Source organism: Callithrix jacchus, chromosome 12, assembly GCF_049354715.1.
Source record: "Callithrix jacchus isolate 240 chromosome 12, calJac240_pri, whole genome shotgun sequence".
NCBI classification, from domain to species: Eukaryota; Metazoa; Chordata; class Mammalia; order Primates; family Cebidae; genus Callithrix; species Callithrix jacchus.
In genome coordinates, this window is record NC_133513.1 from 62,073,172 (window position 1) to 62,098,861 (window position 25,690).

The following is a 25,690-nucleotide window of genomic DNA, read 5'->3' on the forward strand; positions in this document are numbered from 1 at the left end:
TGAGTCCAAAGCTTGGGGTGCAAAAATGCTTCTAATTTATAAAGTTTTTTTTCCCCTCTGATTTCTTCTATTTAATAGCACCACTGTAGAAACTGTGGGGAAATTTTCTGTAATGCCTGCTCTGACAATGAACTACCTTTGCCTTCTTCACCAAAACCAGTACGGGTTTGTGATTCCTGTCATGCATTGCTCATTCAGAGATGCTCATCTAACTTGCCCTGAGACTCCTGAACTAAATCCTTACGTATGAAAGTACCTGCAAGGAATGTTATGATGTTGTATACAAGGTAACCAGACAGCTCTCAAGCGGCTTTGTCAGTATTTGTACTAGTTTTATCTTCTACATATTCAACTCATGGAAATTTCTTTCTCCATTGTTTTTCAAAAGGAATTTGCAACAGAGCATACTTAAAAATCATGTAACTCTTAACTTCATTAAAAGGCCAGATAGCAGAGCTAACACACATTTGCCTTATCTTTTAAAGGCCTTCTTAAAAATAAGGCTTCAGATTGTTTTATTCTTCTGAATTCTGTCAATTTGGTATTTGATGGTGCCTGCAATTCTCTTAATGCACTTTAAAGTTTCATGGTTCTGAGACTGAAAATGCGTAAAACTTTTTAGAAATATTAATATTCAACAGATTTTTATTATCTTTTTAAGATTTCACCTATATTTATTTGTCCCTCTTCCCCTGCACCCCCCCCCTTTGCCTCTTTTGCATTAGACAGGGCCAATACTTTGTCCTAAACAATTTCCTGTTGGTCTTTTCTAAAATCAGTTATTGTGCTTGATGATTTTCAGCTAGTGGATTAAATTTTAAGGGGCATTATTTGGTCTCAGCCTCAACTTTTTTCTTTCTCATCTTGAAAGCAAGTTACATATAACCATCTTTCTTTTACCGGAGTTATAGATTTTCTCATATGTTGTTTCACTAAATTGCTGTTTTTTAAAAAGGTGACTCAGACCCTCATTCAAAGATCAAAACCCAAATCCCTCCCCAGAAAAAATGTACATAATACTAGGGGGTATTACAGGCTCCTTATAAAGATCCTCTCTAACCATTAAAGGTGAGAAAAAAAATCAGAACTTCACTTTGGTAATGTATTAAGAGTTCAGTTCAAAAAATTTTGTATGAACATTTTCATTGGAGTAAATTGTAGGAAGCATCAGATTGTAGTGGCCTACCGGTATACATCCACAGTAAAATTTCACCGTCTGTTGAGCACCTCTGAGGTGCCAGCATGTTGAGATGATGAAACATACACTTGAACTATTTCAAGCTGACTCAATGAACACTAATCCAAGTTATATTGCTTATGGCATAGCAACAATTTAACTTGTATAAAATTACCTCTGAATAGTCATATAAACACTATCACCATTCAGTATCCTATTTTTTACATTAATCTAATTTTCAACCATGCACTTTTAAGTTTGTGAACCTGTAAAATATATATAGAAAATTTACACATTAAGAGCATTATATTTAGTGATTAGTCCTAGGTACCTCCCTGTCCACAAGGAGTTGCTTAATACTGCACATCTTTTCCTCATGAATATATACTTCCATGAAAATTTAAAATTTTTCTGAAGAGCTGAAGTATGAAACCAGTACTTCACTTAAAGATCTATTTTCTTCAAAACCCATAAATTTCGTCAGCTGAGGTGTCAGATCTGACACAGATTTTTAGATGGTCTTTCTTGAATACTGATAGAAATGTCCTCAAGATAGGAATTATATTCTTGAACCATTTTGTATTGATAGGTGGGATGGGCTAACATTTTTATGATTACTGAATAAGCAGCGTAAATGAAAATTTTCAAATAAGTTTTTCTATTACTGTGCTTAGAACAAATTTAAAAATGACTTAAGTTGCTTACATTCCAAGGCTGATGTCATTCAACACCCTGATTTTGTCACCCTTTAAGTCTCTTCACTTTTCAGCACATGTCACCACTGACTTGGGCTTTTTTTTTTTAAGGCAGCTTTTATGACAGCAGCTTGCTACCATGTAGTTTTGGCTTTTTAAAAACAATAATTTTGGATTTTTGTTACTAAACTTTTAACAATTTGTATTTTGCGATTGTGAACTTGTATTCGTTTTACTTTTCGAAACAGATTTGACATACCATTCCCTCACCTACCAGTACTACCACCACAGTAATGCTATTATGGTGCCAAGGAATTATGATTGTAATTCTTCTAACATATAATGTTTAAAAAACAAAATGTGTATTTTATGAACTAAATAAAGATTTGGAAAATACTGTATACTTTTATTGCTTAAAGATGTTAAAAAAGGTAATCCTGGGAAAATAAAACATGCAACTTTCAAAAAAGACAGGTGCTGTATGCCGTAATATTTAACCTGCTAATTAAAGGAAGTGGGTACGGCATTAAGATGAATTGTTGCTTGAGTCAAGAAGCTCCATATATATATATAGACTATCCTGGCTCCTTCTCCTAAATCTTCAGTTAGACATCGTATGTACTACCTTCTACCAATTTGATTTAGAATTAGTAACTGACACGAAGCATTCTAAGACACACGCCATACTATTATCTCCCACATTGACATTTATTACATTAATAACATTTCTGGCAAAAACAAGTAACAAGTTCAATAACTGAATTTACATCGACAGGTTTCATTTTGATTCATTAGCCAATTTGGAAAAAAGCCATATTGATCAAAGGGATTAAAATTAAAAAGCACCTTTTCCTTGCTACATAAATTCTTTAAAACTTCAAGCAGGTATCAGATACAAAACCCAACTGCAAGATTGTTTTAATTGACTATGACATGGACTTGTTGCTTAAATTTTTTTAAAAAGTCATCATTTATTTATATAGTTATTTAAAAACCATATGTTCTATTGGGGAGAAAACTGAAAATACATTTGTGAGAATTGTACTCCATAGTAAATAGCCAAGTACTTACACTGAATTGTGTCACTGAGAACGTTAACCCTACTCTAAGACCTCTGGAGATAACTTGCAATTATCACTTATTTGGTGATATTTTTGGTATTCTGGTCAAGTGCTGAAGGGATTTTACTTCAAAATCTACGGCTAAAATTCAAGCTTCCAACACTCCCATAACCAGGTAACACAATCATGAATATTCAGAAATCAATACCTCTTAGATCATCAACATTTCAGAGCTATGCCTGATAAATGACAGTCAAAAAATAATATAGAAATAATTAGCTGAATGTATACTCCTGAAGCCTCTTCATCTTTAGGCTTTATATTTACAGTGTTGTCCAGGAGGAATTAAAGAAAAGTTACACTAATTATTTTGTCAAGCTCTATTCCAGATGTCTGCTTAAGACTTGCAGTTTAGGCAGTGGTGAACCATTATCCTCTAAAATTACACCACACTACTTCTTGTAGAACTAATAGTAAAATACATCAACCCAAATCTTATGAAGGCAGCACATCTTTAGGAGTAACTAGTATATAAAAAGTATCAACATCAGTGGTTTGAATATAAAAATTTATTTTTAAGTCAAAGTATGCAACAAATAAACCTACAGAAAACAGATTTTCCCATCACAATCTGTTGCTTTACCAAATAATATTGTGAAAACACATTCCTTCAGTCATTATAAAGTTCTTAAAATACAAAAAAAATTAAATCTGTAAGAAAGTCTAGTAGACCAGATGCTGTTGTCAAGACTTGTATGTTGGTGGTTATGCTTTCAGTACATCCCACGCCATCCACCTCCACTCATGCCACCTTGTCCATAGTAACCTCCACTGCCTCCACCACCACGGCCTTAAGAAAAAGATATTAAGAATCACTCAGCAGGAGATACCTCTACATAAAATAATAAAACACCTGCACTTTAAAGTTTGCACTATATATGGGGACTGAAACGAACTGAACTAGAGGTACTTACCATAACCACCCAAGCCATCAGGAGTACCATATCCTCCACTGTAATTGTTCCCCATTCCCATTCTTCCAACTGATCCATAACCTCCCTGATTATCTTAAAAAAAAAAAAAAAAAAAGAGAAAAAAGTTGAGACTAATTGCTAAGTAGCTAACCCCACATATTTAAAAACCTTTACATACCCATTCCATCTCTTCCATAGCCTCCCATTCCAGAACCTCCCATGCCAGAGCCACCTCCAGGAGTAGAATTCAAGAAGAGTTCAATGTATCGATGCTCTTAAAAAAAAAAAAAAAGCCGGGAGAAAGGAATGACAGATTAAATTAATCAATAAATTAAAAAAAGATCAATTAAGTAATATTTAACAAAGTATGCTTATTAATTCCTAGTACAGTGCTATACAAAGCCCACAGGAAGCCACTAATATTTAAACTTTATTAGAGGTCAAATGGTTTTTTAGATCCCAACAACTGCCAAGAGTTACCTCCAGATCCTAGGGCCTCTTAATTTAAAAATTCGCATCTAGAATATTAAGATAGCATGCCAAAGATACCACTTACGCATGTTATTCTTATCTTTAGACATGGCAGCCACTGCATCTTCATGTGTCACAAACTCTACATCTGCTTCTCCTGTGGCTCTGCCATCAGCTCCAATATCAATATGAACTCGTATTGGATTTAATGGTGAGAAGAACTAAATAAAAGGAAACAGTTTTTTTTTTTTACTTCTCTATTGAGAATATTAAAAGTAAATTACCACATACCTTGATTTTCCTCATCAATTAAACCCTTCTACTGCCCTGCCAGACTAATTAGCCAACTACAGAGGTTTTGTGAATGTAAGAGCATACACTTAGGGATAATGTAAAGAATTTACTGCTTTTAAAATAAACAGATAGGCTGGGCACAGTGGCTCACCTGAGGTCAAGAGTTCAAGACCAGCCTGGACACCACTGAAAAACCCTGTCTCTATTAAAAATACAAATCAGCTGGGTGTGGTGGCACAGTCTCAGGAGGCTGAGACAGGAGAACTGCTTGAATCTGGGAGGTGGAGGCTGCAGTGAGCTGAGATCACGCCATTGTGCTCCAGCCTCGGCAAGACAGAGCGAGAGACTGTCTCCAAAAAACAAAAACAAAAACAAACAGACATAACACACAGAAATAGCGGCTATCATGATTTGGAACCGTGGAGTTTGGATAAACCTACTATATGAAATTGTTCCCCAAAAGGTATCATTTGGTTCTAATCACGTTAGTGAGGTTTAAACTTTTTTTTTTTTTTTTTTTTGAGACGGAGTTTCACTCTTGTTACCCAGACTGGAGTGCAATGGCGCGATCTTGGCTCACCGCAACCTCCGTCTCCTGGGTTCAGGCAATTCTCCTGCCTCAGCCTCCCGAGTAGCTGGGACTACAGGCACGTGCCACCAAGCCCAGCTAATTTTTGTATTTTTAGTAGAGGCGGGGTTGCACCTTGTTGACCAGGATGGTCTTGATCTCTTGACCTCATCATCCACCTGCCTCTGCCTCCCAAAGTGCTGGGATTATAGATGTGAGCCACCACGCCCGGCCTAAGCTATCATTAAAGGCACTTGGAACTCAGGCCAATTGATTCCCAGTAAGATCTAGAGCAAACTATTGCTTTTAGAGCCAGATAGTATTTTTGGCTTGAATGGCCACTGGGTTCTAATATAACTACTCAACAGGCAAAGGAATGATGTGACTGGATTTAGCCCATGGACTGAAGTTTTCTGACTTCCTAACAAATCGGAAACCAACCAGTTTCACATCAATAAGAGCAGTAGCATCTATTCCCGTTATTTTCATCTCCTCAGTTTCTAAGCACTATCTAGCCTAGAAAGCCAAACCAAATCACTCTAATACTTACACATTCACTCTTTCAAAACCTAATACAGGCTGGGCTTGGTGGCCCACACCTGTAATCCCAGCACTTTGGGAGGCCCAGGCAGGCGGATCATGAGGTCAGGAGTTTGAGACCAGCTTGACCAACATGGTGAAAGCCTGTCTCTACTAAAAATACAAAAAATTAGTGGTGGCTCACGCCAGTAATCCCAGCTATTCAGGAGGCTGAGGCAGGAGAATCACTTGAACTCTGAAGCCGGAAGTTGCAGTGAGCTGAGATTGTGCCATTGCACTCCAGCCTGGGTGACACAGCGAGACTCCTCCATCTCAAACAACAACAACAACAACAAGACACCAGCACAAAATGGTATAGAGCCATCACCATTCTATGCTGATTAAGTCTTTCATTATATTCTTAATTGGACTTCATGAATGTAGCTTTTTACTTGCTTGAATCCTATGTAGGTTAACACACAATGGACACAAAAATATCCATCAGTAACTAGAGTTAAAGGTAGATCTTTTTTAATATTCAAGGGATTTTGGTATTACACTATAAACATAAGAACATTAAGAATGCTTAAAAATTTAGATACCAGGGTAAGTATAAAACCACTAATAGTTATTAAAAATTACTCACATTAGCAATGTCATTTTCAGTTGCACGAAAAGGCAACCCTCTCATATGTACGAAATGACCACCATGAAAACCTGAACTTGCATCACCGGCTCCGCCATAGCCATGTCCTCCCATACCTACAGAACACAATTTGCCAAGATTATAAACTATTATGAATACAAGTAGAAAAGTATACATATGTACTGTACAAGGTATAAAGTTCTATATAGGAATGCATTAAAATATGTCTCAATTAACTTTTTTATACAAGTTTCCTATATTACCACTAAAAGCCTGTAAAAACAAATACTAAAATTCACCTCAGAATAAAAATCTTTAATATTTAACTTTACCTCTTCCATCTCTCATTCTGTCATCAAAGCCATCATTCCCATAGCCGTAATTATTATAGCCACCATAGTCATCAAAACCTCCATAACCTGTGTAATTTAAGAAGAAATACATGACTACATACTTTAGAGAGAGAAATTTTATAATATAGCCTACAAAAACATTTTGTGCTAAACAGCCTGTGTAACTTATTACAAGTTTGCAATTCCCAACTTAGACTGAAAAAAGCAGTCAACATCTGCTGGAAATTTAAAATTTCAAAAGGTTAAGTTCAGACATGTAGATTAAATTTCATCCTCAGGCTAAAAAAGGTCAAAATATGCCAACATCTTAATTTCAGTGTAAGTTTTCTAGGTGCTAATATGTGCATCAATCACGTCCCACAGCTAGCCATGGGAATCCATGTTTTCATGAACAGGTTTTAAAACCTAATAGGTACTGAAATTACTGCCATTTCTGTATTTCTTGACAAAGTGTCAGGAACATTAAGAAAATGACAACAGAACCTTTGTTCATTAGATACACATACCACCATCATATCCATCACCTCCTCGTCGCATTCTGTCATACATACTTCCACGCCCAGCTCCATAATAACCCCCTCTTCCTCCTATTGGTCTATCATATGGTCCCGGTCGCTGTCCCAGCAATCTTCTTGGTGGATCATAAAATCCTTTGATTTCACTCCTGCTACTTCTGAAGATCTCAATATACCTATTTAAAAATGTTTTAAGGTACATGTTTCAGCATAAATATATTAGTGTAAATTAGATACTGGGCAAAATGCAGTAAGTTTTTCTACAGCTAGATACATAACCCAATTTAAATTGCCTAAATACACCATAAGTTAACAGTTTAAACCTACAAACTTAAATATTTAAGTTTTACAAAGACAAATTAGTCACTGAAAACAACTCATAAAATATAATTTTACTTTGTCTCTTTTAGTACATAATAGGTGTTTAAAGAAAATAGGTGATTATACAAAAGCATTTATCAACATCCTACAGAGAAATGAAAACAATCTAATTTTAATTTAACTATTAGCATCAATTCCCCACCCAAATCTGTAGTTTCAAAGTTAAATTTAGATAATCATCAATTCTTTTAAACTACCCCAGAAAAATGTTATGGTTACCCCCCCATTTAAGCAATAGTGACCCACAACCCCCAAAAATAAAAATTTAACACCATCCCAAACTCTCCATCCCCACCTGTGCCCTATTCTTTCCTTGTGTTTCCCCAGAGCATTTTCTGCTATCTCCTTTGAAGCAAACTGCACGAAGGCCTCCCCTGTGCTTCTCCCCTGGTAGTCCATCGTCAATGTTATCCCATTTGGCACGATTTCCAACCCTTTAACCCAAGGACAAATAACCCCATCAAGGGGAACAGTGTTAAAGGCTGAAACATTCCCATCTGAATCAAATATTTAAAACAAGTCTAAACAAAACAAAACAAAAAAGCTTAGTTTCCCATCACCCCATAATACAAATGAAAGCGTTTTTCAAATATTACTGGATTAAATCAATCTTTTTTGCGACCAGTGTAAAAACACTGTGTAATTACACATCTGAAAGCCCACCTATATTACATGAAAAAGGCTACAAATCAAATTTATGCTCCATATGCTAATTCATGGTTCATTTCATCACAATTCTCAAATATGTTACTACACATTAACTAGGTTTACATATTCTACACATTCGGTATTGAATATTAATCGGAGCATATTATTTTAATATATTAACCAAGACTATCATAGTTAAAAGTTCCAAAATCAAATGGGTTTTACAAATTAAAAACTGAGTCAAACAATACAAATATAAAATTACAATACTACTAAACTTTGACTAATACTAGAGGTACCTTGAAAGAACTGAACTATTTCCTCTTTGCTGCAACCAAATGGTAGTCCACGAAGTCGTACTGTCCCATCACTAGCGTCATTTGGACCATTATGTTTCATAACCCAATCCATCTCAATACCGTTTGATTTAAATGCTATAAAAAATAAACAAGCACATAGAGCAGTCAATCAAAATATACTCTTGTCAAGAGGTAATGAAGAAACACCTCTCAGAGGTGCCACTTAAGGAAATGTAACATGAGACCAACTCCTGCGACAAGACCACAACACAATTGTAGACCACCTATCTATTTTGGGGTAGGGAAAAGGCAGTGAGACCCGACCCCTCCTACAGAAAAGTACTGAATTTTTTAGTATCAACATTATATATGGCACGATTTCAAGAAAACTTGCATAATTCTACTAATAGAGTCTTCAAACTATTTGACTGTGTCCCCTGAATGCCAACTCCAGCCTTTCCTTGTATCTCTAGTTTTCATTCACAACTTTTCAGGTTTTTAATTCACCGGATTATTCAAATTCTTTAAAACTTATTTAGAAGTTGCATACAATACTACTATCCACTAACATCAAGAGCTTAAGTAAAAAATGCAATGAGTTCTGACTGAGGTTGGAAAAATACCACGGAAGTTTAATCCTTTTGAATGCACTGCAATTTTGACCACATCAAACTGTCTTTAAAGGGTCAACACTCACACCTCTATTTTAGCCAAATCTAAACTCACCAAGAACAAGAGTATAAAATGACTGAATTAGATAGTTTCAAAACTGAGGTCAAAGGCCACTCAAAAGTGAATGCCTTCCAATAGTACCTGTGTTTTTGGAGCCACTAGACAGTATGTAGAAACCAGTTAACTTTTTAATCAAATAGATTGAAACATAAACTTTAACAGATAACATGTTTTTAAATAAAGCAGAAAAAGTACATCTAGAAGCCCTCCTTCCCCTCCAAATGATCTGTTTCCCTTCCCCAGATGCAACCATCCTTCCTTTTAAAATTCCATAATATTTACAAAAGAGGCGAATGCAGAAGTCCTTCAGCTGCAGAAACTTACCAGAACCTTACAAATTTCACTATGCAGCTGTAGGAATCCTACTCACCTGAGTATTTCAAAACTTTCCCTCACCACCTCCTCCCCTGTAAACAAAACAGTTTTTGTTCATTTGATTCCCTTATGTTTGAGGATCATATTTCATATGAACAGCATTCACTAATGCTTAATTTCATGTCATCTATTTGTTGGTGCAACTCTTGGGGGTAACATCTGCAAATGGTAAAAATTTTTTTCCTAGAATTCATACACTTAAGCTAATGTAGAAATTCTCTAGAAGTGCTTAAGTAGCTCTATGCGTGAATCACCTTCAGCCCTAGGTACTACCCTAAACATAGAGAACCAAAATGGGAATACACATTTTTAACTGACATTACAACTAATTGTTATGCACATAAATAAACAGTATGAACGTTCTGGTTTGAATCCCTACTCTACCCTTCACTGGCTACCTAAACCACTTAACCTCTGAGCCTCCTCAATTATAAGCAGTAGTACCTATACCTCACTGGACTATTCAAGTGCTTGGTCTGCCTCGTGGTAAGTACTTACTGCCCGGCAATTGTTAGCGAATTTTAAGGGGCCCTGCAAAGCCAATGAAATATACCATAAACAAAATACGTGAACCTCCAAGGACAGAAAACAATTCGATCCTTGAAAAGAACTGAGGATTGTTAAAAATTTTGTTTCCCAAAGCCAGCAAAGGCTTTTAAAAGTTTAATACTATTCTAAAGAGTAGTTCTGAAAGGAGGAGGCCCCAACCCAGTTTACAAAAAAAAAAAGTTCAAAGACGTTTGAAAATGCCTTTCTTAAATTTTGTTTTTTAATAGCACCAACCTAAAAAATAAGTATTTCCCATAATGAGTGATTTACACAGAATGGAAAAAGTGGTATAAATCTACCCTCAATGCTTCATGAAAAATTTAAAAACTGTAAATTCAACCTTAATCCGTTGCAGAAGGATCTTAATGGTACGATTTGCATTTAAGGAACAAATACTTAAAAAAAGAAAGAAAGAAAAATTAATTTACCTATAAATCTTAGCAACTCACAAGAAAAAATACAAGCAAGCAAATTTGATTATTGGATCAGCTTGTACCAATGAGAAAACCCAATGAAAACGAAAGTGTTATCCGTAAGAAACACTAAACTGTTAAACACAATTTTTAAATGTGGAAAACCCAATCAAATTCGGAATACTATCTTATATGAGGTGACCCTGTATGCAAAGCACATACAATAAGGACAGTCTCACTATAATAACCCCTTCAAAACTCAAAATTCTACCTACAAAACCAAAACAAGAAAATCTCCAAGGGCACAGGGAGAAGAAATCTGCTCTAATATTAAGCTGTCAGAAACCACTTAAACACTTTACTAATTATTCAGTGTAATCCACCTCAACCTTTCTTTGCAACAACGTCATGGCTAATCACTACTCTGATGCTAGCACCACTTAAAGATACCACAGTTAAAACATGAAGATAGCTTTGGTCAGTTTTATGAGACCTTAAATAAAATTTTCTAAACATCACAAGTGAAATAAGCCAGTCACCAAAGACTACATATTGTATGATTCGATTTACATTCGTGATTGTCTGAAGGCTTGAGTGGAGGGAGGATGCCAGCACGGGGAATGACCAGTAAAGGGTATGCTTATCTTTTTGGAGTGACAAAAATGTTCTAAAATTAAATTGTAGTGACGGTCACACAACTCTATGAATGTACTAAAATCCACTAAACTGTACACTTAAAATTGGTGAAGTTTATGGTATGTGAATTACATATCCAAGCCGTTAAGAAACAATTCTCATAACACGGAGGCATATCCTATCTTCTGAAACAATACATAAATGATTTTATACATCAATAAATAACTTTCAAAATGGTAGCCCACTGGTCAAGAAATGAGAGTAAATTTTATTTTTTGGAAAAAGTGCTGATGATCTCAGTGTAACAGAAAATTTACTACGTTCCTTCCCAATGTGCTTGCACTTAAAAAAAAAAATTAGACACACCCCAATAGTTCAAGGATCTCAGGTCTCTAAAAAATGAGTTCACTAAAACCAGTTTTTAATCTACTGTTCAGTCGTTTACCAAAACAAGGAAATCAAAGATAACATTATTTTAAAAAGGCAATTAGATGTATTTCCAGATAATGGCACAAATGAAAAAGAGGGCACAAAAAAGGTGTATAGTTTAATCCAATTAGTAAAGCTATTTGTTACAATACGTACAACTTTATAGGAAAGTCTGGACTATTTTTTAAAGGGCCACTCAAACCTACTGTTTCAACGTAAGATTTTCGTAAACTTCCTTGGCAATCTTGACAAAGCATCACTGAACATCTTCAACAATAGTAAGTTTGTTTGTTTTTAGAGCAGGAAAAGTAGGTAACAATATTCTTATAAAGTTTTACATGAATTATCAGAATTCTTAGGCCTTTCGTACTGAGTGTCTTCAACGAAAATTACGGATCCAGTCCTCAAGACCCCCATCCGAATCACACCACCACCACGTGACTGGGTTTACAGTTTTTCTGTTTAGTAGGCTTATTCCATTGTTTAAAATACGATTACAGTGTACTATACTCCTATATTTACTATACACTAAATAAATAACATGCCTAGCTCCCAAAAGAAAATAAGCCACAACCGCATTAAGTATTTTACTTCTATAGCCTTAATGCCAAGAAAAAAAAATCTACATAAAATACAACACTTGGAGATTTAAAATCGAAAGGAACCCAATTCCAATACACACACATCTGCCATCACTGGGTTTTTTTTAACTGTTTCCCAAAAGTAATACTTAAAAACAAATTCTAACACATATACTCCAAACTATACAAAATCATTGCTACATCATCCACCCCTCCCCCAAAGTTCAAAAAGTAACAATCATAGTTCACTGGGCCCAGAAGGCCTACTTGAAACAAGCCCATTTCACATTCCTATTTGATAAATCACCCCCGAAGTCCTTATAAACGTTTAAACGTGAAAAAAGAAAAAAAAAAAACCCTTTGGAAAATGAGTACGTACTCTTTTCGAAGTTCCAAATCTGGAATATAAGGGCCGGCTAAGCGTCCTTTATTCCTCCCCGGAGACTTTCCGTTTATCTAGCTGCCCTAGAGACCAAAGAGCTAGGGAGAGTACGCCCCTTCCCCCTCCCGCCAGCAGCCAAGCCTGGCTTAAAACCCTTCGCCACTGGGCGGCGGAATTACAAAGGAGGCAGGCGGCCTCCTTTGTCCTGGATTTGGGAGTCGAGCACCTTCGTCGCCATTGGCTTTCCTCCCCCAGCTCCAGCCTCTCTCATCTTGGGAATCTGCGTCAGAAGTCACTCGCAGTCCCGTCAGCCCAGGTAGCCCTGCCGAGACTGCGGAGGAAGGGAGGCCGCGGTGGGAGGCCAGGCCCATCCGGCGCCATTTCCATCGGGAGCGCGCCCGGCAGCCCCGATCCTCCCTCCACCCAACTGCCCGGCCTTTCCCTGCTCGCTTCACTCCCCACCCTCATCCCTTCCAGAGAGGTTTGACCACCCCCTCCCCTGGCCTTCTAGATCAGTTTTCGGAAGCTGGGGAACAAACTACGAAGAGCGGGGAAGGGCGGGAAGCCGAGGTGGCCGCGCCACTGTACACAAAATGGCGGAGGCCAAGCCAGCAGGGAAAGAGGGAAATGCTGGATGTCCCCTACTTCGGGCCTCGGCGTCGTCCACTGAATTCCACCTGAGCAAGTCCTCCCATCGGCAGGCCGCCCTCCTTGAAGTGGGAGATGGTTGGGGAGGCGCAGCCCCGCCGCCTCCGAGCGGCGACCTCCGCACTGCCCCCCAACCCAGCCCCCTCCCGGCCTCTTTCGTCCTTCTCCCGACTCCGCTCTCGAAACCGCCAGCCCAACCTACCCCCTTTTACTTCAGATACCCTGTCAGGCGATAGTTACGCCGGCTCTGGTGCTCGCGGGGTCCAGTCGAGAGGAGGGAAAAGTCGTTTGCCTCGTGTAGCGCCCGCCACAACGGTTCCCCCAACCGTCTCTATTGGTGGCAACCGCTTAGGGAGCTGCGGAGCACAGCGACTGGCTTGGGGGGATGGGAGAGAGCCAAGAAGTGGTGGGCGGAGCGAGAGCTGAGAAGGCGGCCGGCCCCACTCTCGCGAGACGGGAAAAGTCGGGTCCGCCGGACGTTGGCGGCGCGAAGTGCGCCTGCGCGGTGGTGAGCGGCTCAGCTGTTGGGGGCGAGGTAGACAGAGCTGAGACTGGTCTAAAGAGCTGTAGCGCGCTCTTCCTTGCTTACGGTGGAACCATCCAGTTTTCAGAGCCTACCATTCTGCCGCCTCGGGGCGGCGGCAGTGGCAGTTGTGCCCGTGTGTAGAAGGAACCGTGCTGTGGTGGTCTGGAAAAGTTCTCTGGTGATCTGCCCCCACCATGAACAAATTCCGTGAGGGCCCCGCCCTTGCTCAGCAACTACGGCTCGGAGAGGGCACCGTGTGATTCGGCCGGCAGACGCGGGGTAGCTTTTCTTGTCCACCATGTTTGCACTGTGCGGTGAAAAACAAGTGTTTATGGGCTGCGAAGATGCACGCGTCCACTTGGGCTGATTTCGGCTCTCGGGCTGGTTGTCCGCCTCCTTCCCCTGGCCCGGGGCTGCCGGCCGACCCCCAGCGCGCTTTGTCTCGGTGCGCCGCCCAGGACCCGGGTTTCTTGCGTGAATTCCTGTCCACCACGTTTCTCTTCTCTCTACAGATTCGTCCTCTCTTTCTCCTCTGGCCTTCGCGTTGGCCGAAGGCAGGAGAGAGGTCTTTCATCTCTCCCGCAGTCAGTGCCTCGGGGACGGATTAGTCTGTGGAGACCAACGTCGGGTTGTTTTCTGTATTTTTGCGTTGTTGAAAATTGTACTTCCAAGTGACCTAATACATTTTGGTTTTGCTGTCATGTCACTAAGGTTCCTAATGACACATGGCCTAATGAATGATACAAAAGGCCGGCTGCGGTGGCTCACTCCTTTGAGAGGCGGAGGCGGGAGGATCTCTTGAGTCTAAGAGTTGGAGACCAGCCTGGGCAACTTAGTGAGACGCTGTCTATAAAAAATGTAAGGATTATCCGGGCGTGGTGGCTGGGCACGCTTGTAGTCCCAGCTATTTGGGAGGCTGGGCAAGAGGATGGCTTGTGTCCTGGAGGTTGAAGCTGCAGTGAGCTGTGATTGCACCCGAATTTTTGCGCAAAGGGTTAAGGGTAAGCCTGGTAAAGAAATCAGTGCAAGTTCAAGTGCAAAGGTAAGAACATACATGGATTGTCAGGAAGATGGGGTAGTGTTGGAAATGTGGGTGAAGCTTGATTGTAGACAGCCTTCAGTGTCCGACCAAAAGACTTTAAACTTTGTGGTACAGACATTGCAAGTCTGTTGGGGGTAGGGTGAGAGGTGTTAGCAACATAGGAGAATGTATAATTTTCCCCCCATGAGATCTGCAGTGTGTAGGATGGAGACAGGAAGCCATTTACCTTCATGTAATGGAAACTTCCATTTTAAGGCTTCAGTTCATCCTCAAACCTGCTTAAGACGATTGTGGGGCAGTAAGAATTGTCGACGTCATGGAGCAGTAAGAATTGCCTAAGTCATGGTGCTCACATACTCTCAATGGCCCACTCCCTAAAAATACTCAGTTGAAGGAAGAAAGAGCAGTGTGATCATCATTACAAGAGATGGGAAACCAAACAAGGATGCTGTAATAAAGGCTCACATTTATTTTTCAGGGTTGTAAAGAGGAGTGTAAATTGAGTCCAGAGTGTAGTATGCTGTACTACAATTTACACTACTCTTTACAACCCTGAAAAAGAAACATCTTCATTTTATAGATAAAGTGCCAAAGTCCTGGAGAAGTGAAAATAGTTCCAAGGTCACACAGTTGAATGGTAGAGCTATATGGAGCCCATATGGTTTTACCCAAGGGCCAGGGTCTTAAAATACTCTGAACCTTCCTGAGGTTACAAATAACTAGTCTATAACTTAAGGAAACAGTAATCATTTTTGGAAAACTGAGGTTATGTCACCCAATTAATACTGGTGTTTCCATTTCAGGAGACTTGTTGTTACTATCTTATTGGATGGAGACCTTTGAACAGGCCTGAAACTTTATAGTCCTGTTATCACTGACACTGTGAGTCCCAACCCCTCTCCCTCCTTTTAAAAAAAATAATTGCTGTATAAGACAGTAAGCTCCCACAATTCTGATGGAGTTCTTCCCTTGGTCCTTCTGTGTTCAAGTTACATGGCTACTTTATCCTTTCAGTCTTTCAACCTGATTTGGTAGATGGAATTCTGTAATCTCCTTCACTCATTCCTTGAATTCAATCTATTTTACTGCCTGGTTGAATTTGGCATTCCTCTGCATACTTTGTGTGCCATAATCTTAAAATCATTCTAATGACATGAATGACTTTTTGCTACCAAACTGTTGCTTGCTTGCTTAGTTGCTTTTTTGCCATAATTTCTTTGGGTTAGGCACTCTTTGCCAATGTGCATGCTTAGGACATTGAAATTGGTGGACACATCCCTTTTGCCTTTTTATTATTACAGTAGGAAGTTTTTAGTTAAAAAATAAACCATAGGCTGGGTGCAGTGGCTCACACTTGTTATCCCAGCACTTTGGGAGGCTGAGGTGGGTGGTCAAGAGATCAAGACCATCCTGGCCAACATGGTGAAACCCTGTCTCTACTAAAAATACAAAAATTAGCTGGGCATGGTGGCACGTGCCTGCAGTCCCAGCTACTCGGGAGGCTGAGGCAGGAGAATCATTTGAACCCAGGAGATGGAGTTTGCAGTGAGCCGAGATTGTGTCACTGCACTCCAGCATGGTGACAGAGCAAGACTCCATCTAAAAAAAAAACTAAATAAAACAAAACTTGGGTGCAGTGGCTTGCACCTGTAATCCCAGTACTTTGGGAGGCCAAGGCAGGTGGATCACATGAGATCAGGAGTTCAAGACCAAACTGACCAACATAGTGAAACTGTATCTACTAAAAATATAAAAATTAGCTGGGCATGGTGGCACACACCTGTAATCCCAGCTACTTGGGAGGCTGAGGCATGAGAATCGCTTGAACCTGGAGGTCGGGGCAGAGGTTGCAGTGAGCTGAGATCATGCCACTGCACTCCAGCCTGGGTGACAGAGCAAGACTCTGTCTCAAAAAAAAAAAAAAAAAGAAAAAAGAAAAGCCAAACTGCTACAGAGTCATAAATGACATTTTATTTGGCTTTCTATTTTACTACTTTCTTAAAAGAAAAAATGTCAACTATTCACATTTGCAAGTTGAATCCTGTAAATAAGGCTTGGTGAGATTGGCTCACCACTGCTCCAGCGATCCCTACAGAATTCTTTCCAGACCTATCTCTGTGGAATTGTTTCCATAGAGATGGTTAGAACTAAGGACTCCCAGCTGCTTAGGGACTTTTTTTCCTCTTTGTCTTTCTTTCCATCATTCCAGTGCTTTCCCATTAGCATAGAGATCAGAGGGACCCTGGAGAGGATCTTGTTAGAGACCATAATGAGAGAATAGATGAAAAAGGAGAAGGAAATGTAAGTATCCATGTGACCCAGAGGAAAACAAGACAACGAACACGTGATTATGTGTTACACCAAAGGAATGAAGAGGAGAGAAAAAGTCCATGCAGAGCCTGAGAGGAAAAAAAGAGAAATTGAAAGAGATTACACTCTTCACAGGGAGAGAAGGCACATTAATAAAAAATTAGTTAAGGTAGTTGTTCACATACCCGCAGTGGCATTGGAAAGTACCATAAAAACTGGATTATTGTAATCTTTTGCCTATATAAAAACAAAATAATCTAAAAAATGTAATGTAAATAATCTAAAAAATGTAACAAAATCCACTGAATTTCTAGGAGTGTCTAATTAAGGTAGTGCCTTTTAAACACTAAATTTGTCTAAGATTGTGAAATGCTTATTCTTTGGTTTATATACTTATGCCTTTGGTTTATGTACTTAAAATACAAGTACATAAAGTGTCTACGTATATATGTATATATCATATATATAGTCTTTAGAAAGCACTGATCTCCTTTATTATGGTTCAACATTGTTTCTCAAGACAAAACTGAATTACACAGTTTATATTCTTGATACTTTGTTTCTCTAAGTCACCTAAGTGTTCTTTGTGAATCTGGAAACCAGAAGACCTATTCAATCTTAGTAATTGTACTAAATAAACAAGTGAAAACTCAAAAGGAAGAAAGCACCTAAACACATTCTTTCTCTACTTTTTGAAAATAATTAAACTAATTGAACATTCTTTTTGTTCCAGTGAATTGCTGTGAAGACTAGGGAAAGCAGCTTAAAAAGATAACTACTTAGGCCAGGCATGGTGGCTCATGCCTTTAATCCCAGCATTTTGTGAGGCTGAGGCAGGCAGATCATGAGGTCAGGATATCGAGACCATCCTGGCTAGGGTAAAACCCTGTCTCTACCAAAATACAAAAAATTAGCTGGGCATGATGGTGTGTGCCTGTAGTCCCAGCTACTCAGGAGGCTGAGGCAGAGGAATCGCTTGAATCCAGGAGACAGAGATTGCAGTGAGCCGAGATGGTGCCACTGCACTCCAGCCTGGCGAAAGAGCAAGACTTCATCTCAAAAAAAAGATAATTACTTAAATAATTTAAATTATTGTGCTGCTTTTCATATGTCATAAGCATGTTACTAACTTCAAAAATACAGCATTGGCCGGGCGCAGTGGCTCATGTCTGTAATCCCAGCACTCTGGGAGGCCGAGGTGGGCGGATCACCTGAGGTTAGGAGTTCAAGACCAGCCTGACCAACATGGAGAAACCCTGTCTCTACTAAAAATACAAAATTAGCCAGGTGGGGTGGCATGCGCCTATGATCCCAGTTACTTGAGAGGCTGAGGGAGGAGAATTGCTTGAACCTGGGAAGCAGAGGTTTCGGTGAGTCACGCTCACGCCATTGCACTCCAGCCTGGGCAACAAGAGCAAAACTCTGACTCAAAAGAAAAAAATAAAGAAAATAAAATACAGCATTGATAATAGAGAAATAGACCATTTCCCCCTAACGTGATTTTAAGCTTCTTGGTGGTATATAAAAATATAGATCTTATTATTTATATACCTATGTTTTTCAGTCTACAAATAATAATCATGGTAACACTGGGGGGCAGGGACACTTTATGTAGTTCATTTTCACTACAGTCTTGCAAAGTTATTATTTCATGGACCAAGAAATGGAAAACTCAGGAGATAAAGTAATGTTCCAAAGTTTACCAAAAAAGCAAATGGCAAAACTTAGAGTAGACTTCATAATCCGGGAGTCCCGGTTGTGACACCAGCTACCAGTGAATTGGTTCTGAACCAGTTAACTTTTCTGAATCTGTTTCTTTTTCTTTCTTTTCTTTTTTTTTTTTGAGACAGAGTCTCGTCCTATTGCCAGGCTGGAGTGCAGTGGTGTGATCTTGGCTCACTGCAACCTCTGACTCCCTGGTTCAAGTCATTCTCCTGCCTCAGCCTCCCGAGTAGCTGGAATTACAGGCATGTGCCACCATGCCCGGCTAACTTTTGTTTTTTTAGTAGAGGCGGGGTTTCGCCATGTTGGCCAGGATGGTCTTGATCTCCTGACCTCGTGATCTGCCTGCCTCAGCTTCCCAAAGTGCTGGGATTACAGGCGTGCCTGGCTGCCTCAGTTTCTTAATCTCTAAAATGGGTTGTTAGGTTATCACATAGGGTGGAGATTAGTAATTGAAATAATGTTAATTCTAGTTCAATGCTGTTTTTTGTTTGTCATAGCATTGTTAATGAATCTGGTTCATTCCTGCTAAATTCATTTAATAACAGTAAGTTTAATAGAAATTTTAAAGTAAGTACAGTGTCCTAAGAACTGCATTGGGAACCAGGAAATTATTCCAATGAAATCTGTAACTCATGAACTATTCTGTAGACAGAATAAATAATATTTAATATGTAATGTACTACCGATTTTTCAATATAGGCAAATGGAGCTGCTATTAATAAATGGAAATTGATTTGAGAGCATTACTGAATTCCTAGTAGATCAGTATATGTTTCTCTCCATACATAAAAAATACAAATACAGCTTGGCACAGTGGCCCACGTCTATAATCCCAGCACTCTTGGAAGGCTGAAGCCAGCAGATCACTTGAGGTCAGGAGTTCAAGATTAGCCTGAGCAACATGGTGAAACCACATCTCTACTAAAAATACAAAAATAATTAACCAGGCATGGTGCTGCACACCTGTAATCCCAGCTACTCAGGAGGTAAAGGTTGCAGTGAGCTGAAATTGCACCACTGCACTCCAACATCCGCAGCAGAGCAAGACTCTGTCTCAAAAAACAAAAAAACCAAGTACATTCTATAATATTGGATAAGCTAAAAAAAAAAAAAAAGTACATAAAGTGAAGCTGTCACTAACTTTCAAGAGCATACAGATACATTCCATTACATAGATATATTAAACTATATCAAGTGATAAAATAGGGTAAGCACAGCATGTTTGGGGAGCACAGAATCTGGCCATTCACACAGCCTGAGGCTTCAGGGAAAGCTTTCTGTAGGAGACAACTCCTGAGCTAACTGTTGGAGGATAAGTAAAATTTAGCTGGAAAGAAAAATAGGAAAGGCATTTAATATAATGCCTTTAATTTACACTTGAAGAGACAGTAAGATCCAAGGCATGGATGTACAAAATAATTTGGCAGAAGTGGAAACTCTGCCAGTCTTTTAAGATAGATATCAATGTAGTATTTATTGGGGTTTTGTTTTGTTTTGTTTTTTGAGACAGAGTCTCACTCTGTTGCCCAGGATTGAGTGCAGAGGTGTGATCTCAGCTTGTTGCAACCTTTGCTTTCCAGGTCCAAGTGATTCTCCTGCCTCAGCCTCCTGAGTAGCTGGAACTACAGGCATACAGCACCACACCTGCCTAATTTTTGTATTTTTAGGTAGACCATGTTTCACCATGTTGGCCAGGCTAGTCTCAAAATCCTCACCTCAAGTGATCCGCCCCCACTTGGCCACACAAAGTGCTGGGATTACAGGCATGAGCCACTGTGTTCGGCCAAGGTAGTGGGTTTTTTTTTCTTGTCTTTTTTTCCTAAGACTGAGTCTTGCTCTGTCACCTAAGCTGGAGTGCAATCGCACAATCTCAATTTACTACAGCCTCTGCCTCCTGGGTTCAAGCAATTCTCCTGCCTCAGTCTTCCGAGTAGCTGGGATTACAGGTGCCTGCCACCATGGCTGGCTGATTTTTGTATTTTTAGTAGAGACAGGGTTTCACCATGTTGGCCATGAACTTGAACTTTAGACCTTGTGATCTGCCCGTCTTGGCCTCCCAAAGTGCTGGGATTACAGGCCTGGACCATTGTAGTGTTTTCATTAGATAGTTCTGATTAAGGTGTGGAGAGTTGGCCGGGCATGATTGCTCACACCTGTAATCCCACCACTTTGGGAGGCCAAGGCAGGTGGATCATTTGAGGTCAGGAGTTCAAGACCAGCCTGGCCAACACGGTGAAACCCTGTCTGTACTAAAAATACAAAAATTAGCCAGGTGGTAGTTGTGCGTTCCTGTAATCCCAGCTATTTGGGAGGCTCAGGCAGGAGAATCATTCGAGCCTATGAGGCAGAAGTTGCGGTGAGTCAAGATTGTGCCACTGCACTCCAGTCTGGGTAAGAGAGTGAGACCCTGTCTCAAAAAAATAAAAATAAAGCATGGAGGGTAGATATTGGGAAGATGAGAAGAGAGAAGACTAGGAGAAGGACCAGCAAAGATGATGAGCACTTAAACTAGAGCAATGGGATAGATACCAGAGGCTATCTTTCAGAAATATTTAGGAGCTATTTATCAGCAGGGTTTAGTAATTGAGTAGGGAGGCTGTACATGGGTGAGTGAAAAGAAATAAAGGACAAATTATTTTTGGCTTATGGTCGGATGGTGAGAATTGTAACAGACATAGGAAATATAGGAATACTGCGTATGTTCATTTTGAGATGCCATGTACTATCCAAGTGAATGTGTCTAGTAGGAAATTAATCTGGGATAGGAATGTATATTTGGCATTCACTGACATAAATTTTGCTTTTATACTTCAAAATAAGTTTTTTGGCATGGCCTAGGCTAAGTAAGTTTGCTGTGAGATCTGTTGTAAAAAACAGACCGAGAATTTGTTATTTACAATGAAGAATATAACTATCAAACAGATGGAATGCAAATTGTCCCAGTGTTTTTGTGGGGGATGCTTCTGATTGTGCTACATAAAAGGAAGTATACTCTATTAGTTATTATTGCTGTCTAACAGATTGCTTCAAAATTTAACAGCTTAAAACAACAAACTTTCATTATTTCACAATTTCTGTGGATCAGAAATCTTGGGGCAGCTTACCTGGATGCTTCTAACCCAGGATCTCTTTTTTCTTTTTCTTTTTCTTTTTTTTCAGACAGAGTCTCGTTCTGTCGCCAGGCACCAGGCTGGATTGCAGTGGTGAGATCTTGGCTCACTGTACCTCCGCCTCCTGGATTCAAGGAATTCTCGGGCCGGGTGTGGTGGCTCGCCTGTAATCCCAGCACTTTGGGAGGCCAAGGAGGGTGGATCACAAGGTCAAGAGATCGAGACCATCCTGGTCAACATGGTGAAACCCCGATTCTACTAAAAATACAAAAAAAAAAATTAGCTGGGCATGGTGGCGCATGCCTGTAATCCCAGCTACTCGGGAGGCTGAGGCAGGAGAATTGCCTGAACCCAGGAGGCGGAGGTTGCGGTGAGCCGAGATCGCGCCATTGCACTCCAGCCTGGGTAACAAGAGCGAAACTCCATCTCAAAAAAAAAAAACAAAAAAATGGAATTCTCCTGCCTCAGCCTCCCGAGTAGCTGGGACTACAGGCATGTGCCACCATGCCCAGCTAGTTTTTGTATTTTTAGTAGAGACAGGGTTTCACCATGTTGGCCATGATGGTCTTGATCTCTTGACCTGGTGATCCACCCACCTCAGCCTCCCAAAGTTCTGGGATTACAGGAGTGAGCCACTGTGCCCAGCTCTGATCCATTACTATTAACTAAACTCCAAATTTTATGTAGGGCTCAGTAGTTTTCCCCTAATGTCCTTTTTCCATTCTAGGATCCCATCCAGGATACCACATTACATTAGTCATCATGTTTCCTTAGCATCTGCTGGTCAGGTATTTTGTGGAATATTCTTCAGTTGGGTTTTTTTCTGATGTTTTTCTCTGGATTAGACAGGGGTTATGACTTCTTGGGAGGAAAATCACGGAGGTAAAATGCCATCCTTTTTACATGATAATGTGACTCCTCATCTCGCTCACCTGGCTGAGGTAGTGTTTGCTAGGTTTCTCCACTGTAAAGTTACTCTTTACTGTCTTTCCATGCTCTGTTCTTAGGAAGGAAGTTACTGAATGCAGCCCATACTCAGGGGACAGGAGAAGTTAAGCTCCATCTCCTGGGAAGGAGAGTAGGTAGTTGGCTAGATAAGCTATTTGGAATTCTGTAAGGAAGTTTATCTCTTCTTCTCCATTTATTTATGTAGTCTTTTATTTATGTGAGTATGGGTTATGGCTATTAATTTTATTTTTGGGTTATAATCCAATACTATGTCGCTTATTTTGTTACTCAGATTGTTCTTACTTAGGGTATTGGGAGCTCTTCCAGGTTGGGTCCTGTATTCTTTTTTTTTCTTGAGACGGAGTCTCACTTTGTCACCCAGGCTGGAGTGCAGTAGTGCATTCTCAGCTCACTGCAACCTCCGTCTCCTGGGTTCAAGTGATTCTCCTGCCTCAGGCCTCCCCCAGTAGCTAGGATTACAGGCAGGCGCCACCATGCTCAGCTAATTTTTTTGAATTTTTAGCAGAGATGGGCTCTCACCGTGTTGGCCAGGCTGGTCTTGAACTCCTGACCTCAAGTGATCTGCCCGCCTTAGCCTCCCAAAGTGCTAAAATTACAGGCATGAGCCACTGCGCCCAGGCATGTATTACCTTTTATTTATTTTTTTGAGTACTGCCTTACTGTGTAGTACTAGAATAGATTCCCGCCTCATCTGGTCTTTTTTCTGCACTCATGGTAGAATCAGTCATGTCTCCAGGAAGCTCTACATCTTTTTAATATTGGGGAATGTTGTATAATTTTCACATTTTTTGAATTTCCCAAGTTTCCTTTTCCATCTGTTATATAATTTCATACCATTATGGTTGAAGGACATGCTTTACATGATTTTAATCCTTTACATTTGTTGAGACTTCTCTTATGGGCTAGCAAATGGTCTGCTCTGGAGAATGTTTCATGTGCTCTTGAGAAGAAGGTGTTGTGTGCTTTTGTTGCAGAGTGTTCTCTGGGTGTCTGTTGGGTCTAGTTGGTTTATAGGGTTACTCAAGTCTTCTGTTTCCTTGATGATCTTCTCTCTAGCTGTTTTATCAATTGTTGAAAGTAGGCACTGAAATCTCCAACTATAGTCGGTTCTCCATACCTGTGGGCCCTGCATCTGTGGATTCAACCAACCATGGATCAAAAATATTAAATGAAGAAAGCAAAGAAAAAGAAAAAAGAAAAGAAAAGAAACTAAAAATATTAAAAGGGAGGCTGGGCATGGTGGCTCATACCTGTAATCCCAGCACTTTAGGAGGCCAAGGCAGGAAGATCAACTGAGGTCAGGAGTTTGAGACCGGTCTGGCCAACATGATGAAACCTCATCTCTACTAAAAATACAAAAATTAGCCAGGCGTGGTGGTAGGCACCTGTATTCCCAGCTACTCGGGAGGCTGAGGCATGAGAATCCCTTGAGCCTGGGAGGTGGAGGTTGCAGTGAGCAGAGATTGTGCCTTTGCATTTCAGCCTGGGAGACGGAGTGAGACTCTGTCTCAAAAACGAAAAACAAAAACCAAAATATTAAAAGGTTTCAGGCACAGTGGCTCATACCTGTAATCTTAGCCCTTTAGGAGGCTGAGGGGTCAGATTGCTTGAGGCCCAGGAGCCTGGGCAACATAGTGAAACCCCATCTCTATTAAAAAATGAAAACAATTAAAATTAAAAATAATTTAAAGAAGGAAAGAAAGAAATTACAACAATAAAAATACAAATAAAAAAGAAATATATTGCTAGAAGTATTGACATAACATTTACATAGTATTAAGTATTAGAATCTAGAAATGATTTAAGTATATAGGAGGATGTGAATAGACTATATGCAAATACACACCACTTTATATAATGGGCTTGATTATCTTTGGATTTTGATATGCACAGGAGCTCCTGGAACCAGTGCCTTGTGGATACCAAGGGATGACAGTATTGTTGTTGAATTGCCTATTTCTACCTTTAATTCTACCATTTTTTGCATCATGTATTTTGGGGCTCTGTTGTTAGGTGTGTATATGTTTATAATTGTGGTATCTTCCTTATGGATTGTTCCATTTATTGTTATAAAATGCCATTTGTTTCTAGTAACAACTTTTGTCTTAAAATCTGTTTTGTCTGATATTAATATAGCTGCTCCAGCTCTCTTTTGGTTACTTTTTTCATGGCATATCTTTTTTTCACTCTTTTATTTTTACCTATTTGTGTCTTTGAATCTAAAGTTTGTCTCTTGTAGAGAGCATTTAGTTTTTTTTTTTGTTTGTTTGTTTTGAGATGGAGTCTTGACCTGTCACTCAGGCTGGAGTGCAGTGTTGCGATCTTGGCTCACTGCCACCTCCACCTCCTGAATTCAAGTGATTCTCCTGCCTTAGCCTCCTGAGTAACTGGGCTTATAGGCACACTACCACACTTTTGTATTTTTAGTAGAGACAGAGTCTCACCATGTTGGCCAGCTGGTCCCGAACTCCTGGCCTCAAGCAATCCACCCGCTTTGGCCTCCCAAAGTGTTGGGATTACAGGTGTGAGCAACCGCACTTGTCCTAAATCTTTATATTTCAAAGAACTAACCTGACATTTATTAATGAGTAGCCTAGTTTTGAGGTGGAAGTCATAAACAAGAGTGAAGTGGGTTCTTTTTTTCTTTCTTTCTTTTTTTTGA

At 39.8% G+C, this 25,690-nt stretch overlaps 3 protein-coding genes across 67 annotated transcripts in view; 2 read left to right on the forward strand and 1 right to left on the reverse strand.

Moving 5' to 3' along the window:
• Window positions 1–2,268, forward strand: part of RUFY2 (RUN and FYVE domain containing 2) — a 58,418-nt gene extending 56,150 nt beyond the window's left edge. For 20 of the 28 annotated variants that reach the window (XR_013524941.1, XR_013524945.1, XR_013524943.1 and 17 more), the window contains one exon: window positions 79–2,268. Coding sequence is in view for 22 of the 28 variants with exons in the window: in XM_002756305.6 (XP_002756351.3) it covers window positions 79–222 (144 nt within the window). In the remaining 6 variants the exon portion in view is untranslated. The remainder of the gene's footprint in view (window positions 1–78) is intronic. The other 8 variants (XM_009009845.5, XM_078345791.1, XM_078345778.1 and 5 more) reach the window with 1 other exon arrangement.
• Window positions 2,269–2,559: 291 nt separating this feature from the next.
• Window positions 2,560–13,744, reverse strand: HNRNPH3 (heterogeneous nuclear ribonucleoprotein H3). Of its 13 annotated transcripts, none has more exons than XM_035268222.3 (10): window positions 13,568–13,744; window positions 8,602–8,736; window positions 7,950–8,088; window positions 7,310–7,449; window positions 6,738–6,824; window positions 6,406–6,521; window positions 4,464–4,599; window positions 4,086–4,181; window positions 3,908–4,000; window positions 2,560–3,783 (listed from the first exon to the last, which is right to left on the reverse strand). In XM_035268222.3, the coding sequence occupies exons 2-10, from the start codon at window positions 8,711–8,713 to the stop codon at window positions 3,707–3,709; spliced, it is 996 nt and encodes a 331-aa protein (XP_035124113.1). In that variant the 5' UTR covers window positions 8,714–8,736; window positions 13,568–13,744; the 3' UTR covers window positions 2,560–3,706. The 13 variants fall into 13 exon arrangements, with proteins under 13 accessions (XP_035124113.1, XP_035124109.1, XP_017834559.2 ...); XM_035268218.3 differs by having other exon boundaries at window positions 7,265–7,449; XM_017979070.4 differs by having other exon boundaries at window positions 13,549–13,744.
• The window catches only part of PBLD (phenazine biosynthesis like protein domain containing), a 42,744-nt gene continuing 29,913 nt past the window's right edge, over window positions 12,860–25,690 (forward strand). For 2 of the 26 annotated variants that reach the window (XM_078345816.1, XM_078345813.1), the window contains exons 1-4: window positions 13,841–14,317; window positions 14,584–14,730; window positions 15,718–15,796; window positions 24,922–25,041. The gene's annotated coding sequence lies outside the window, so the exon portion shown is untranslated. Of the gene's footprint in view, window positions 13,180–13,840; window positions 14,915–15,717; window positions 15,797–17,123; window positions 17,216–24,921; window positions 25,042–25,690 lie in introns of those variants that run through there. The other 24 variants (XM_078345811.1, XM_078345808.1, XM_078345803.1 and 21 more) reach the window with 14 other exon arrangements.

Bases quoted from the DNA above. Each gene is read 5' to 3' on its own strand.
- HNRNPH3 (XM_035268218.3), bottom strand. From the start codon at position 8,713: ATGGATTGGGTTATGAAACATAATGGTCCAAATGACGCTAGTGATGGG. The intron at 7,450-7,949 runs GTGGGGATGGAG...ATTTTTAAATAG, and splicing joins AAGGAAAGAATAGGGCACAG to GTATATTGAGATCTTCAGAA. The intron at 4,001-4,085 runs GTATGTAAAGGT...TTTTTTTTTAAG, and splicing joins CTATGGAAGAGATGGAATGG to ATAATCAGGGAGGTTATGGA.